This window comes from Chelonia mydas, chromosome 4 (assembly GCF_015237465.2).
Source record: "Chelonia mydas isolate rCheMyd1 chromosome 4, rCheMyd1.pri.v2, whole genome shotgun sequence".
NCBI classification, from domain to species: Eukaryota; Metazoa; Chordata; order Testudines; family Cheloniidae; genus Chelonia; species Chelonia mydas.
Window position 1 is genome coordinate 18,704,388 of NC_057852.1, and position 15,607 is coordinate 18,719,994.

At 41.7% G+C, this 15,607-nt stretch overlaps 1 protein-coding gene and 1 long non-coding RNA gene across 26 annotated transcripts in view; both read right to left on the reverse strand.

Annotated features, from left to right (window-relative positions):
* The window catches only part of SEC31A (SEC31 homolog A, COPII coat complex component), a 67,817-nt gene extending 56,920 nt beyond the window's left edge, over positions 1-10,897 (reverse strand). For 15 of the 25 annotated variants that reach the window (XM_027827983.3, XM_037896767.2, XM_043545597.1 and 12 more), the window contains exons 1-4: positions 10,745-10,897; positions 4,577-4,659; positions 3,920-4,043; positions 210-408 (exon numbers count right to left, since the gene is read on the reverse strand). In XM_027827983.3, the coding sequence (XP_027683784.2) occupies positions 210-408; positions 3,920-4,043; positions 4,577-4,655 (402 nt within the window). In that variant the 5' untranslated portion in view covers positions 4,656-4,659; positions 10,745-10,897. The remainder of the gene's footprint in view (positions 1-209; positions 409-3,919; positions 4,044-4,576; positions 4,660-10,744) is intronic. The other 10 variants (XM_043545601.1, XM_043545598.1, XM_043545596.1 and 7 more) reach the window with 2 other exon arrangements.
* Positions 10,898-11,738: 841 nt separating this feature from the next.
* On the reverse strand, positions 11,739-15,603 carry LOC114020795. Its single transcript, XR_005225061.2, has 4 exons — positions 15,025-15,603; positions 13,753-13,824; positions 12,676-12,745; positions 11,739-12,032 (listed from the first exon to the last, which is right to left on the reverse strand). It is a non-coding gene; the product is annotated as an uncharacterized LOC114020795 (long non-coding RNA).
* Between the last annotated feature and the right edge of the window lie 4 nt (positions 15,604-15,607).

Sequence of the window (15,607 nt, forward strand, 5' to 3'; positions counted from 1 at the left end):
CACAAAGTAAATAGCCTAAATGGTGAAAAACAAATCAGATTTTTAAGATTATTTCCAGTCAAATCATGATTAGTATCAAAGATTGTTTTCTTTTTTTAAATATGCAAAAATATCTATACAACTTTCCTGCAAAAATCACAAGAGAAGAGCATTTCCTATAGTATTTTACTAATCCATGTCAGTGTATATTGAAGAAAAAAAAATCTAACCTGGAAAATATTCACGTCCAAAGCTCTTACTGGCCCAGTGTGCTTGTCTTTCTGTGCAATTGTAACTTCACTCTCTCCAGCTATAATTTTAGATGGATCATACAGAATAATATTTCCATTTTCACCACCTGCAATTAGAACTCCAGAAAGACTGCCATCTGAAGCCATTTTATGAGGTCCCCATATCAATTTATGGTACCTACAAGATAAAAAATAAAGAATTTAAGAAGATCCACTGCCGTATCATTATAAGTGCCAGAACATCATCATGTTTTCCCTGATAAAAAACACAAACACTTTATGGGAGGAAGTGCAGGCTGGTCGTAAGATCAAAGGCATGATGAGACTGAGAACTGCTAGCTTCTATTCCTAGCTCTTCCATTCTGCCAAAAATGTGACAGTGGACAGGTCACAACCTATATATGCCTCAGTTCAAGGCTCTAAAGTCAGAATACTTACTTACCTCGCAGGGTTTTTTGAGATGATGTTTGCAAAGGACTGTGAGATGATCCCTGATTGAGAATTATAAGCATAGCCAACTACAAGCAATCACATAAATCTCTGATATTGATGAACAGCTGCTTATGCAAGAGGCAAACAGAGAGTGAATGAGAATGGTCTCCTTGACATAAGCCCTATTCCTCAACCGCACTCTTGCAATTAAAATGATTTTTGTACTTCATGCTTATCAAGTGGCAACACTTATACACAAACAAGAAAGCGTGTTGCCTGGAGTGTAGTATGTTTTATTTAATGTTAAAAGAGAGCTTAGAGTACATTTTTAGACTTGAAATATACCCAAGCTAGTACACTGAATCTGTAAGTATCCATATTTCCTTTTTTTAAACAAAGTTGTTTTATAATAAAACAATATTCCTGTATGTTCAGCCATGCAAAGAGTACATTTCTTCCACATAACCACACACACCCTCTTGTGGCACTGCTCTTACAAAGTGGCCTTAATGCATTTGGAAAGCAAACTAATAAGTTTCTACAAAAAACAAAACAAACCCAAGAGATAGGGCTTTTTTTTTAAATTACATCAGCACTAACAATGCCACCATTAGTCAGTATTATATGCTGAATGCTCCAAGGAGCAAGAAGAGTATATGCAGCACGACTTACTTAAATTTTATCTCTCTAACCTGGAGTTGAGCAGTTCCCAGTTATTATCTATATTAGGATAGCAGCCCAGGTCCCTAATCAGATTCAGGGCCCCATCTTGTTAGATACTGTACAAGGAAGACATAGTTCCTGTTCTGTACAGATTGCAATTTAATCAATTTATAATTTCTAAAAGTTCAGGCAGTCGTGTTTGGTGTAAATCTTTGGAAGACAGTTTTAGACTTGTACATCATTATTTAAAAATGGACTGTGGAGAATGAAATGGAATTAACTTCCATCTACATAATAAGGTGGTGTAAAACATGATCATCATCCCTCAATGGATTTAGATTTTTATATATCTCAGTGTATCCGAGCTACAATACACTATATTTCTGTCATACATATCTTTGATAAAAATACACTAATGCTGACACTACAGCTTAATAATTGATGAACAGCTGGCAATCTGTAAGTGTTGCACACACATCCACTGAGAGTACTATGGGTCAATGGATGGACTAATGTTTGTGCTGACATTGTATCTGGTATGAAAGATTAATGGATCTAATCCAGGTTAATGGAAAGTTTTCAGATCCGTCTCTACCTCCAAGAAGAGCACCTCTCGATTTCATTGACATTGTTATGGCCAATTTACAATGAACAGAAGGCACTACAATGCTACTGCAAGTGTCACTAAGATGTCAATAGGATGGCTTTTTGGATTTTTAATGCTAATTATATAAGTTATAGCTAAACATACAGCATGAAGTTAGAAGTAATATGGGTCTAAATGAAGCAAAACAATCAGGAACGTTTCTTCCCAATAGCCAGGTGTAAATACTGAACTACATATGGAAGGCAAAAATAAAACACACAGGTACATCAAATGAGTCCCCCGCAATACCTAAACACAATAGGATGACACAACATGTGAAAGCTGTAACTGCCCTTTCCTATTTTTAAGAGCACACTTAACACTTTCCCTCTGCTCTCTGGAAATTCCTCAGGGCTCTGACTGTTATCTTCCTTTACATCAAAAACAAAACAAATCATGTCAAACCAAACTAATATCCTTCTTTGACAAGGTAACAAGCCTTGAGGATTGGGGGAAGAAGTAGATGTGATATAGCTCAACTTTAGTGAGGCTTTTGATACTGTCTCACATGACCTCATAAACAAACTAGAAAATACAGCCTAGATGAACCTCCTATAAAGTGGGTGCACAACTGGCTGGAAAACGGTACTCAGAGAGTAGTTATCAGTGGTTCACAATCAAGCTGGAAGAGTATATTGCGTGGGGCCCTGCAAGGATGAGTCCCGGGTGTAGTCCTATTTAATATCTTTATAAATGATTTAGATATTAGCATACAGAATACACTAAAGATCATGCAAATCTTGGATTGGACTATTTAGTCACAAGAGACGTTGCAAACCATCTACATCATAGGCTGCAATTCGCACTGTCTCTCGCAGACGGAAGGATGCCAACAAAAGAGAGCACACATAAACTTTGTGGACGATACAAAGCTAGGAGGGGTTGCAAGCACTCTAGAGGACAGGATTAGAATTCACAATGATCTTGACAAACCGGAAAAATGGTCTGAATTACACAGGATGAAATTCAATAAGGACAAATGCAAAGTATTACACGTAGGAAGGAATGATCAACTGACAAATGCAAAATGGGCAATGACTGCCTAGGAAGGAGAACTGCAGAAAAGGATTGCGGGTAATAGCTGATTACAATCTAAGTACGAGTCAACAATGTAATACTGTTGCAAAAGAAGTAATCATCGTTCTGGGATGTATTAGCAGGAATACTATAAGCAAGACATGAGAAGTAATTCTTCCACTCTACTCAGAACTGATAAGGCCTCAACAGGAGTACTATGTCCAGTTCTGGGTGCCACGCTTTGGGAAACGTGAACAAATTGGAGACAGTCCAGAGAAGATCAACAAAAAAAGGTCTAGAAAACATGACCTATGGAGGAAAGATGGAAAAAAAACTGGGTTTCTTGAGTCTGAAGAAGAGAAAGCTGAGGGGAGACATGATAACAATCTTCAAATATGTAAAAGGCTGTTATGAAGAGGAGGGTGATAAATTGTTCTCCTTAACCACTGAGGACAGGAAAAGAAGTAATGGACTAAAATTGCAGCAAGGAAGATTTAAGGTAGACGTTAGAAAATAAACTTTCTAACTATAAGGGTAGTTAAGTACCAGAACAAATTACTGAAAGAGACTGTGGGGTTTTTAAGAACAGGTTAGACAAACACCGGTCAGGGATGGTCTAGATAATACCATGAGTACAGGAGACTGGACTAGATGACCTATCAAGTTCCTTTCCAGTCCCACATTTCTATGATTCTACCACCCAACGGATACCAGCCGAAGATACCTGTGACAGAACAGGAACTGAAACCAGGTCTCCAGTGTCCAAGTCTACAACTTTAACCACAAGCCCATCCTTCTTACCTTTCCTAATAACACTGACACAGAGCTAAAGCTTCATACACTGTCCTTTCAGCCCATATCATGGACTGAAGTTGCCACAAAAAATGTATTTTTATAAAGCAGACCATAAATTTGGAACCCCAATTCATACCTGTGCGAGGAGGAGAAAGTTGCACAGGATTTCATATCCAACGAAGGATCAGACAAGTCCAGTTCAAATATTTCCAGAGAAGCATTGGTACTGAAAGTTGCATCCAACTGTTGAGCAGATGTACCTACACAGAAACACACTATGGTATCAGAATGACATAATACAAAGTATGGAATTTCAAATTATGAAAGCACCAAATCATACAAAGGAAATAAAATCTTCAGTGTTTCAGAGGTACACTGAACACTCCCCTGCTGCTGTGTGAAAATCCCACACAAACAACAGAGGAAACTCAGAAAGGCAATAGTTTTGGCAGCCAAAACTACTGAGAAACTGTAAGCCATTGGTAAAGACTGGGTCATGTAATCCTATGATTTAGGAGAGAGAAGCCTTGAAATTAAGTTACCACTGCTGCCGTACATTTAGGGCAAACATGCACGTTTACAAGGTATATGTAGGCTGGGGTTTTGATTTCTAGGGAAAGCTACTCCAGAGGTTGAAAAGTGATTTCAAGTGGGCACTGCATTCTCAATTACTATTTCAGCCTTCAGGACATTAATTTTCTATTATAAAGTACAAGTACAGTGAGTATATTATAATCTACGCCATATGCATACAAAGCCCTATGGGTAGGGACCATACTCTTCAACAAGTTACCTGTAGCCAGGTAAATGGGATGTTGTTGGGCAGGACTCCATGCCTGCATAGCAGTACGATCTATCTCCTTTAACTTCATCCTGCTAAAAGAAGATAACTTTTGTAATACAGAAAATCTGGAGGAAATGGCACCAGTACAACAGAAGGGAAATGGGCTGTACATGGAACTGTGGGTATGATGTGGCGTTTGTAGGGAACAGGGAAATGGTGAAATATTATTGAAGTTTACAGGAAATTAATACTTGCTAAACATGTTGAATGCATCTCAATAAACCTGGGGAACATAGCAACTGCTGTGAGATTCTGTTCTTAGACCAAATGCCTTTGCTAATAAGAGTTTACATGATATACCTGGATATCTTGCAGCAGCTATTACATTTAAATTAAAATACAGTCCGTGTTTCTAAATGCCCAAACTGACATTCATAAACGGTCATCAGAGCTGAAACTACTGAAACTTACCACAAAGTCGCTACTGAAAACCACCACACTGGTTTCTAAAATCATGTCAAAGAATTTCCTAATCTAGTTCCTTAGTAATATTTTAGGGACATAGTTAACTTGCATTCTAGCAATCTCAAGAAATTAACGTAGTTTCAAGTGCAATACCTGTCCTTGAGGTGTTACTTCTAGCAATAGTTAGTACAAAAAAATTTAAAAGTATCCCTTTAGGTATGTTCCTCTTCCCATGCAGGCTGAGGAAGCATGTATATATAAAAAGATAAGTAATGCGAAATACTCATTTCAGACATCAACAGTTTTTCAGTCACCATCTCTACCCTATCACCCATGAAAAGGTTATATGGTCCTCATAATAATGACATTCTGAAGTGCCAAGAATTTTCTCATAATTGTGGCTTCCAGTTAACGGTTGGAAAGGAAGTGAAAGTTTAAGCGAAAGCCTGAAATGCTCAACAACTTTGAGTCACACTGTCCTCACAAGTGGATTTATGTAGCTTTTGTGCATGAACAAAAAGTTGTGTGAAGAAGTGCAAAGGTTAATTATTATTATTAGCATGTGATGCAAGATAATTCAGAAAAAAAAAGCAACTGATAAACTGGTCTTCCAGCTAAAGGTCTGCTGAAAAACACTCAATTTTTTCATCAAATGCCTCCTAAACAGAGCCCAGCACATAGTAATCTAAAAGACTTTGCAACACACAGAAATTTTAAACAAAATATAATAATTCAGGCTTGCAAAAATGTACATACTCAAGGCAGGGATGGCATGGTAATTACCAGAGCTGGTTGTTACCAAGTAAAATCATGTTTTTTACAAACCCGGGTAAAACTAGTTAGTCCCAGTTTAAGGCATTTTCTATTTTAAAAATTGTTTCATTCATCCACATCGCATTGTACTAGTTTAAGTTACATATTCAAACTGTGGTTACATAAGGCAGTAGCTACACAGATTAATTTAGGATTGTACAAATAAAAAGTAAAACTGCATTGGGGTGTAATAATAATATAGTCATCATGATGCTGAACATGGGAATGTCTATATATTTGGGTTTGTATTTTCTCAAGGAAGTTATACATGTCATATTTCAATATTATATAAACAAAACTCAAAAACATTTGATTATATAAAAACAACAATAATGCACAGTTGCATTAAGCAATCAGAAGCTTGAAGAGTTGCAGACTACCAGTTGTACTATTACTACAACAGCTAAAACAACGACCTTAATCCATTTGGCCGACAACATTCTGTAGCAGAAGACCAACTTTGATGTAGTGGATAGACTGCGCCTATTCCTCAGTTTTGAATGGATGTAACCAAAGTTTGAAAAGATTTGTCTTATGCTTGCTGAAGTTGCTGGACACTGAAGCAATTCTTTTCCCCACTTTCCTGGTTTAAACCATATTCAGCAGCACTCCCTCCTAAAATAGTTTTTCCTGGAAAACTGCCAACCCTGACCAAAGGTGTATAAAGTATAACTTTTTGCAATAGCTGGACTGGTGAGTTTTGCAAGGTTGCAATGGTAATTTGAAAATTACTTCCAACAGAAAAAAAAGAGTTTGTTCAACCTTTGTAAAATGCTTATAATAATTAATCTAATGTTACACTGACCCAAAAATATATTTTAAAATTGCAGGGCAAATTAACATTAAGGCACAACATATCTTGTTCTCTGATTTTTATTTAATGAGGAACATTTTCTTAAAGAAAGGAGTAGTGGGAACACACACAATGTAAATGTCTTTATCAGCCACACTTACTCTGTGATAATGGGAAGGTTTCAATTAATTCTTTCCTGTACTTGATTTCAATCTTGACACTACAGAATTTCATTCTGACAACACATACCTAGATAATTATACTATGAACAGAGGCTACCAAATTTATGGTCCATTTCAGTCAATTTCACAGTCATAGGATTTTAAAAATCACAAATTTCATGTTTTCAGCTATTTAAATCTGAAATTTCACTGTGTTGTAATTGTAGGGGTCCTGACCCAAAAAGGAGTTGTGTGGGGGTTGCAAGGTTATTGTAGCGGGGGTTACGATACTGCTTCCCTTACTTCTGCGCTGCTGGTGGCGATTGCGCTGCCTTCAAACCTGGGCAGCTGGAGAGTGGCAGCTGCTGTCTGAGAGCCCAGCTCTGAAGGCAGAGCCACTGTCAGCAGCAGCAAGGATAGCATGGTGTGGTATTGCCACCCTTATTTCTGCACTGCTGCTGCTGACAGGGTGCTGACTTCAGAGCTGGGTGCCCGGCCAACAGCCACCCCTCTCCAGCCACCCAGCTCTGAAGGCAGCACAGAAGCAAGGGTGACAATACTGCAACTCCCCTAAAATAACCTTGTGACCCCTCTGCAGCTCCCTTTTGGGTCAGGACCCCCAATGTGAGAAGGGCTGGTCTCGCCCCATGTAATCTGTATAGTATATGGTAAATGCACACAAAAGACCAGATTTCATGGTCCGTGATGCGTTTTTCATGGCCGTGAATTTGGTATGGCCCTAACTATGAACCCTTCATCTTACATCAAATATGCACATCATAATCAATATCAGGAGTTATCAGACTGTTGATATACAAAAGTCTTTTCAACAGAGCTCTTGATAATTTAACAAGCAACACAGTTTTTCTCACTCATCTGAATTTTGTATCCTTTAGGGAAATATTTAACAAAGTTAGTTTGTAGCTGACCTCAAAAATAATTTTAAAAATTAGATCTCTTTATATAACTGGATTTAAAACCATTCTAGTAGGGCACCTTATGCTGAAAGTACCATGTGTATCCTCGTTCTATTTTTAAAACTAAAAAGTAGTCTCAAACAGTTTACAGGTCATGCCACGTGAATCTGGAGTTAGCCGTGTGCTTGAGAACCTCGAGAACTGACCTTGTACAGTCAGCCTGAACACAAGGAATACCCGTGCTAAAAATGCTTTTCCCAAACTTGAGTGAGGTTTAGTTGGGAGTCTGGCTCTGAGCCAAGCAGGTGTGTGCTCCACTGGGCTGAAGAAGTCTGTTGTGTGGAAAGATCCTGACTGGACTTCAAACACTTAAGTAAAAAAGGACAAGACTGCACAATCTCTCGCTGAAACTGCTCAAGGAAAAGGTCATTACTGGGCGTCAACATCAAGTGTGCAGACACCTATGATGCACCTGGGGAATCATAGAGATGCATATTACTGTGTGCAGTTCAGTTTTAGATAAGGATCCTCTTTCATTTGTTTATAACAAGGCTTGTTTTTCCAGAGTTTTTTGGGGATATTAAAAGTGATTTCCTTCTATGATTGATGTACAAATCCTACTCTCGTTTTCACATAGCCTATACTTTTACTGTTAAAAAAAGCAATACATGCAGGGTACTTGGCTGCCCACTCTCTGCCAGAACCAACTGGGACCCCTCCCTCATAGGAGAGATCACTGCCAGGTGGACACTGAGTGACGTATTTAATGACTTTCATGAACCAAACACCCTTTTAAAAGAGAACATAACAAAAACAGACGGGCTCCCCTCCTCTCTATAACATAACAGTAAATTTCATCAATTCTTTAGTACCACAAGATTGGTTGGATGACAGTCTAAGGCAGAAGTTCTCAAACTGTGGTCCACGGACCACCAGTGGTCCACGAGCTCCATTCAGGTGGTCCGTGGATAGTTCCCTCTAAGGTGCATGCCTGGGCGGCCACACACAAGAGAATGAAGGGCCACCCACCCACGCAGGCGTGGCTCCACTTATTTGGTGCCTGGACGCTGGAGAAGATGCACGTGTAAGGTGAGGAGGTGGCCTTGGGGGAAATAAGGGGTTGGTGGGAAGGGGCAATGGGATGAGAAGAGGGGGGTGGGGTGAATTTGAGATGTGCAGGGCTGTAGCGGCCAGAGAAAGAGATGACTTTCCCCAGCTCCAGGGCTGCGGCTGCCGGGGAGAGATGGCCCTCCTTCGCAGTCCCAGGTCAGGGGCTGCTGCAGCAGGGGAGAGAGGGCACATCCATCGCACTAGAAAGGTAAGACTACTGATATTAAAATATGAGTTGCGTGCTTTTATTTGTAGAACAAAAAAAGTTAATTATTATTAAAGTTTTTTTATAAAGCACTTTTATCCAAAGAGCTTTACAATAGTTAGCTAATGGTACAAACAACATTTGGAAAGATCATTAAGTGGTCCACCAAGACTCTCAGCAATTTTCAAGTGGTCTGCGAAAAAAAAAGTTTGAGAACCACTGGTCTAAGGAATACATCTGTTTGACAGTATCTGTTTTACACCATAGTAATGACATAGGTTCACTTTGAGTCACAAGGGTATTGGCAAAGGAAAATTTGTATATTGAAAGTCTTGCTGTTGCCATGTTGGCACTACAGCCCCATTTATACTGTCCAGGAAAAACACATTATCACACTTTTCTAGTGAACTACTCATAAATATAGTTCATTAGAGAAGTTCTAGCATGTGGCCTGATATCCTGAGTGATTCAGCACCTTTCAGGTTCATGATTTTTCCAGATATTTTCTTTTATTTTTTACTTATAGCAGGGTAATGTCAATATATTACGGTACAGAAAGGCTATAAAAGATGCATATATTTTACAAATAAAAATAAAAAGCTATTATCTCACTAACAATACTAAATTCACTGACTAAAAGAGTGGAGAAACATATTTTCTTAATGCACATTTATAATTACAAGTATTTTTACAGTAACCACTGAGAACATCTGGGAGCTGCAAATCAAAGAGTCAGGATTGTATTTGGGCTAGTCACTGAAAATATTCCCAAAACTATTTTCCCATTCAGATAAGTTTTGCTACAAAACAGCTGTATGTCCCTGTAACTGTGGTAGGGTCATATTTACATACCTACTAGCTTGGATAATACAAGCAAGATTAAAATCTCAAAATGGTTATTAATATGTGATCCTCAGAGCAATTGTGCAATCTTTCTTCTTTGTCTTCCTAGAATCCCTTTTCCTTAACAGCTTTAAGGCTCCATCTACACTATGGTTTCCCTTGCGGTTGGATACTGTGTTTACAGATGGCTTATATAGAAGGTTTTTGCAAACATAGTTGCAAGAGGTGTAAATGGAGCATAACATTTTTTTTAAAATTAAGGTTAGGTTATAAACCCTAGAAGTACCAAATCCATATTACGAGTGTCTTGGAGTAAATTATGAGACAGAGATTAGCAAAATATATTAAAGAACCTCAGAGGCTACTATGACTAAGCTATGTCTAGTCACTCTTCCAACACCACTGGAGTCCACAGGACTCCACCACTGCTCCGGGGTAGAGAGGCTGGGGGGAGAGTTTGTCACTTGTCAGCTGACAGCAAGGCAGCTTTCTGCCGTGCTTAATTTGCAACGGAAGAGGAGCCAGGACACGAGCAATTTTTCTACTTTAATAGCTGACAAGGCAAGCCCAGCAGTGCCGGAGCTATTAAGTGCCAAGCCCAGGGGTGCCGGGGCTGAGCCCTGGCACAAATTAAGCACTGGCTTTTAGGGACTGGCCCAGCAGCAGAGAAAACGCCCCATCCCAGTCCCAGAGCAACACAACTCGAAGCAAGGGCCGGGCCCCACCAGCGAGCTGGAAGCCCCGGGGGAGCGAAGCTGCCTTGCCCAGCGCCCGAGGAGCTGGGGGGGCCCTTGGACCCCGGGCCCCAGCCGGCAACCCTGCGGCCCCAGAGCGGGGCGACCCGGCAGCGCCCGGCCCGCTCCCCCTCACCTGGCGGGGCCGGGCTCTCTGCTGCGCCCCACGGCCCGCTGCGCCCTCCCGCTGCTTCGCCTCAGCCGCCTGCCCCCGGCCGCAGGCTCCTCCGCGTTCCGCTTCAACGTGGCAGCCGGAGCGCCGCCCTCGTCAGCCCGGCTTCCGGCACCGAGACCCCGCCCGGCGCCTTCCGGGCCGCGCAGCTCCCCGCCAGAGCCGGGCCCAGTGCGTGTCCGTAGGGGCGGCACCGGGCCGCTGCACTTCTACAGCCCCGGCCACGGCAGCCCGGCTCGTTTCAATAGGGCGGTAACGTTAGAGCCGCTGGATGGCTGCCCTCGCCCCCCCGGTACAGGGTTGCGTATCAGCATTGCCCTGACCAAGAGGTGCTGCCGCAGCCCCTGGCGTGAACTGGTTTCCGTCATATACAAGGAATACGGTTTGGTTCAATGGCTCCCGGGCCCCCCCCAGTACAGATTGTTCTAGGCCCCCAGTCTCTGAGAGGCTTTGTCCCTTCTCCTTCCCTTGGTAAGAGCCCCAAAACCTTACACAAGGTAAGGCTCCACCGTACTGGCCACGTACAAAGCTGGAGCCTCACCTTTGTTTCTGATCTGTGACCAGATTCCATGGCCAAAATGTTCTGCTACTCAGTACAAGACACTAGCATTGAAGGCAAAAGGTAAGTTACGGGCAACTGGCCCCCTTCACTGTAGTTTGCCTCCCCAAAGCAGGGTAGCCCAGGGGCCAGACAAGCCCCAGCAAGGGCAAGGCATTTTGATCACCTTTACTGGGGTGAATGACTGGGATTTGCCATTGTCATGGAAAGGTCACATTTCTTTCTCCATGTTGAGTACTGTATGTGACCACTACTAGTATAATTCCCCAGATGAAAACAGGGATGGTTTCCTAACTAACAGCAGTGTTATGAGGCTTACAGCTCATTCATGTTTGAGGCACTTATTCTACAGCAGTGAGTACCAGAGAATTGATAGAAATAAAGCCAAGACACCACATATTTAAATCAAGGGCAGCATATCATGTTTATTATCAATACAAATGAAGAGGATTTTTATAACAGCCTCCAAAAACAACCTCCCAAGATTCACAGGTTGTAGTTGAAACAAATGCTTTGAGACTGATTTCTTGCCTTCACCACTACTTTTTCCACTATAAAAAGCATTACATCAGCAACTAGATTACTTTAACCCCCTCAATGAAAAAAGAGGAAGCAAACTGAACAATTTTCAAGCATCTTCGTTAGAGATGAAAGAAGAAATTCAGATGGAACATAAGAACTCTTCACAATTACCTGAAAAGTAAAAAAGCGTATTAGATCTTTGACAATATAGATACATGTCTAATTTAGTGCAGATTAACATCTACTTCTCAACATTCTTAGGAGTCCTTCACTCAGTAAGCCCACAACTTCAGTAAATGTTCCTAAGTTCCCCAGACCTGAAGAACAGCTTTGTGTAAGCTTGTCTCTTTCCCCAACAGTAACTGGTTGAATAAAAATTAGCTCACCCATCTTGTCTCTGCATGTTACCAAGCTCAGTAACAGTTCAGTAAAGCCCACCATCTATTACAACCACAATTAGGATGTCCTCCCAGTAGTGTTTAAACAATTTTTTGTATTTCTAGAAACAGACTCATGCAATTTTTACAGGTTTATTTTAGAGAGCATGCTCATTACTGCCTGGTTCAGTTTATTTTAAATTATCCCCCTGTCATCTCCAAGACCTGAAGTCTGAATATACAAAATAAACACCTAACAAACATGATGGGTCTAACAAAAATAAAAAATTCAGAATCAGAAACAAGGTCAGATCCAAATTAGTTGCATTGAGGTACTGTAGTACATGCTAATATGCTGAAATACTGAGATACTTACAATACCAGGCACAAACTGAATCAGCAGACAAAGAAATTAACAAAAAAGTGTTAATGCTTACCCACATGTCAACAAGTGCAGTCAGAACAGTCTTAGTTCACCTTTCACAAGTCAAGAGTAATAATTTAATGCTGGGGAGGGAAAGGACAAGTTCTTTTGTTATATATGCAAACCAAATGAATTCCAGAAGTGTATTTTATGTTTTTCTTAAATCTGCAAACTGAACTGACTCTCAATGGTTTTAAATCTAGTTTTGAATTTTTTACCCTGTGTCCTCATCCAGTCAAACACTAATCACAGTGAGTCATGATGTGAACAGCAGTGAAAAGTTTTAATCATTGGACACTCGGCAAAACAAATTAACACAATAAGTTCAAAATAACTTACCATGTTCCTCTTCCAAATCTTTAAGCCTAGCTTACTATACATGATTTGCCATTTCCCAATCAAGGTCTAAAGTTGATAAAAAATACACTTTTTTGAAGAAAAAACCAAGCTCATTATTCTCTAACCATATTTAAAATTTGGGAGGCTCTCTAAATCTATTATTTGAGGCTTTTATTTCAATAGTTTTAAAATATTCTATTTTCATCTTTTATTCTCTCCCCCCCCCCGAACAGAACATGCTGAACCATGAACTAACTTTATCTGCTCAGGACAAGAAACAGGCCAGCAGTGGACACAGGCCAAGGAGGAAGATACTTTTGGGGTAGGGCACAAGGGATTCTACCACTGCAACTACTGTTATGGCGCAAAAGGAATCAAAAGATCAAAGGCCCCTTTTTCTTTGATGTTTGGTATTTGATCTACACTTAAGTTATTTTGGCAGTTATGTCAGTCAGGGTGTGAGAAAAGCCAAAACCACATCAGAGAAGAGGACTACTTACACCTAAAAATCAGTAAGTTACAGCTTCTTGCAATTCACTGCTAAGTTGCCAAACCTTCTCTTCTACAAGCAGTTTAGACTTTTATGGGAAGTGATGCCCATTCCTCAAGGATGTAGGTAAAATAAAATATTTAGTTCTCATTTTTAAACATTCATTCTTAAATTATTGTTGGATTCACCAATAGTCTTTCAAATTGGAAGTTTAATTACGGAATTCAGCTATACTTCAAAATCACTTAATGAAACCCTCACCTGAACAATAGCTAAGTAATATGAACTTCCAGATTCCAAGCATGCCTGGCAGATCTTGTCAGTAGAACAATCCTTAAAGGAGTAAGAACATACATTTAAACAGTGATTTTTCTTCCCAAAAGTACAGCAGTGCAAAAAGTATCAAACATTAACAGCAACAGTTATTTGCATTAGTAATATTTATTGGCTTTACACAGCCTTCCACTTAAATTATGTCAGCACATTATGTCGGTTTTTAAACCACATATCCTCATCCAAACAGATACTAATCACAGCACATCATGATGTGAACAGCAGTGAAAAGGTTTTAATCATTGGACATGTGTCAAGTAAATATTAAGTGAAAAGTAGCTCTGAGCCACTCCTTGAACCAACACTTCACTTGACTCTAAAAAGTAGTAGATGGCTGTCACGCGACAAAGGTTTCACTATCTGATAACTAGTTGATGGCTTAGGTCCATTTTCTAATGGGCAGGTTATATACATTAAAAACCAGCACAATACAACACTGGGTATTCGTCTAGTGTCAAGTGTGGGCAACAAGTTAATGCTCAGGGCAACTCAGTTACACTTGCACCCAGAAAGGTTCCTCCAGTCAAGGCTAAGGCATGCCAATGGTGCGGTGAATCTCACACCACTATTGTCTGCAAGGTATCTGTTCTGTGGAACTTCAAGTTGGATTAGTTCATTCACAGTTCAGTATTGAGAGCCATCAATATGGCAAGTTCTTGCTGATGTTCCATCTCTCTCCTCCTTTCATCCCCTCATACTCAGGTAGATCAATCAACGGCTACTTTAGTTTTAGAATAGGTGTCAAGGTTCCCTATTTATCACTAGAGTGTCTTAAATTCCCGAAAGTTTTACATTCTTATACCAGAGCATGTCAGTAATTCTGAACATGCCCTCACACCAACATTAATCCTTACATGAGATCTGTAAAACAGCAGTGCTCACTAGCCCAACTGGCTAGTAGAGCTACAGTGAACGTATCTGGTACGGCACAGGAGAAGTTAGCCATCCATGGATTTGTTCCCGCAAAGCCCTTAAGGGTTAGTCTAATTTTGGCTGGTGCACCAATCAAGATACGTAGGGCCTCCTCCCCATAAAGTAGGCAACCTAAGAGCCTCACGCTGACGTGCTCAGAGGCTGCCGTGCAAGGCTTGAGAGGGAAGGCGTGTCTGTAGACACAACGTGAGCCACCAGGCTCGCTGCCGAACCCAGACAAGTCAAGGCACAAGGACAGGCTAGCGCTAACCACGACTCAGAACTTACCCCGGGCCTGGGGGACGCTCCATGCGTGGGCATGGGGGGGGGGGGCTCGGCTCAGCGCTCGCAAGCCCCCACTGTTCCCTGCTGCTCAGGCCCCGGCTACACAGCACGTGAACCCGGACTCAGGTTCAAGCCGCAGGCCCCTTCCGTCCACACAGGAATGAGCCTGGCCGGGCCCGGCCCGCGAACCCCGCCGGGCGGGCTGGTGTTTGCCCCCTACACGCCGGCCCCCGTTCCGAGGCGCAGCCGCCGGAGGGAAGCGGCACATTTCCAACAGCTCGGCCACCCCCCTCAGGCAGAGCCAGCCCCGCCTCGGCCCCAGGCGGCGAGCGCAGAGACGCCACGTGGCGTCCCGCCTGGGGCCCACGGTGCTGGCTGGGGCCTGGTCAGCGTCCCCGCGGGCAGCTCCTTCCCCATCGGGAAGCCTGGGCCCCCGCTCCGCGCCAGCGCCACACACCCCATGGCCGCTAGACACGGAAAGGAACGAGCGTGTGACCAGCAACCCGGATACAGCCGCCCCCAGACAGAGAGCGCCGCTTCCATTGGCTCCAAGTACGCTGGGTTTGATTGGCTGCCTCCTCCTGTG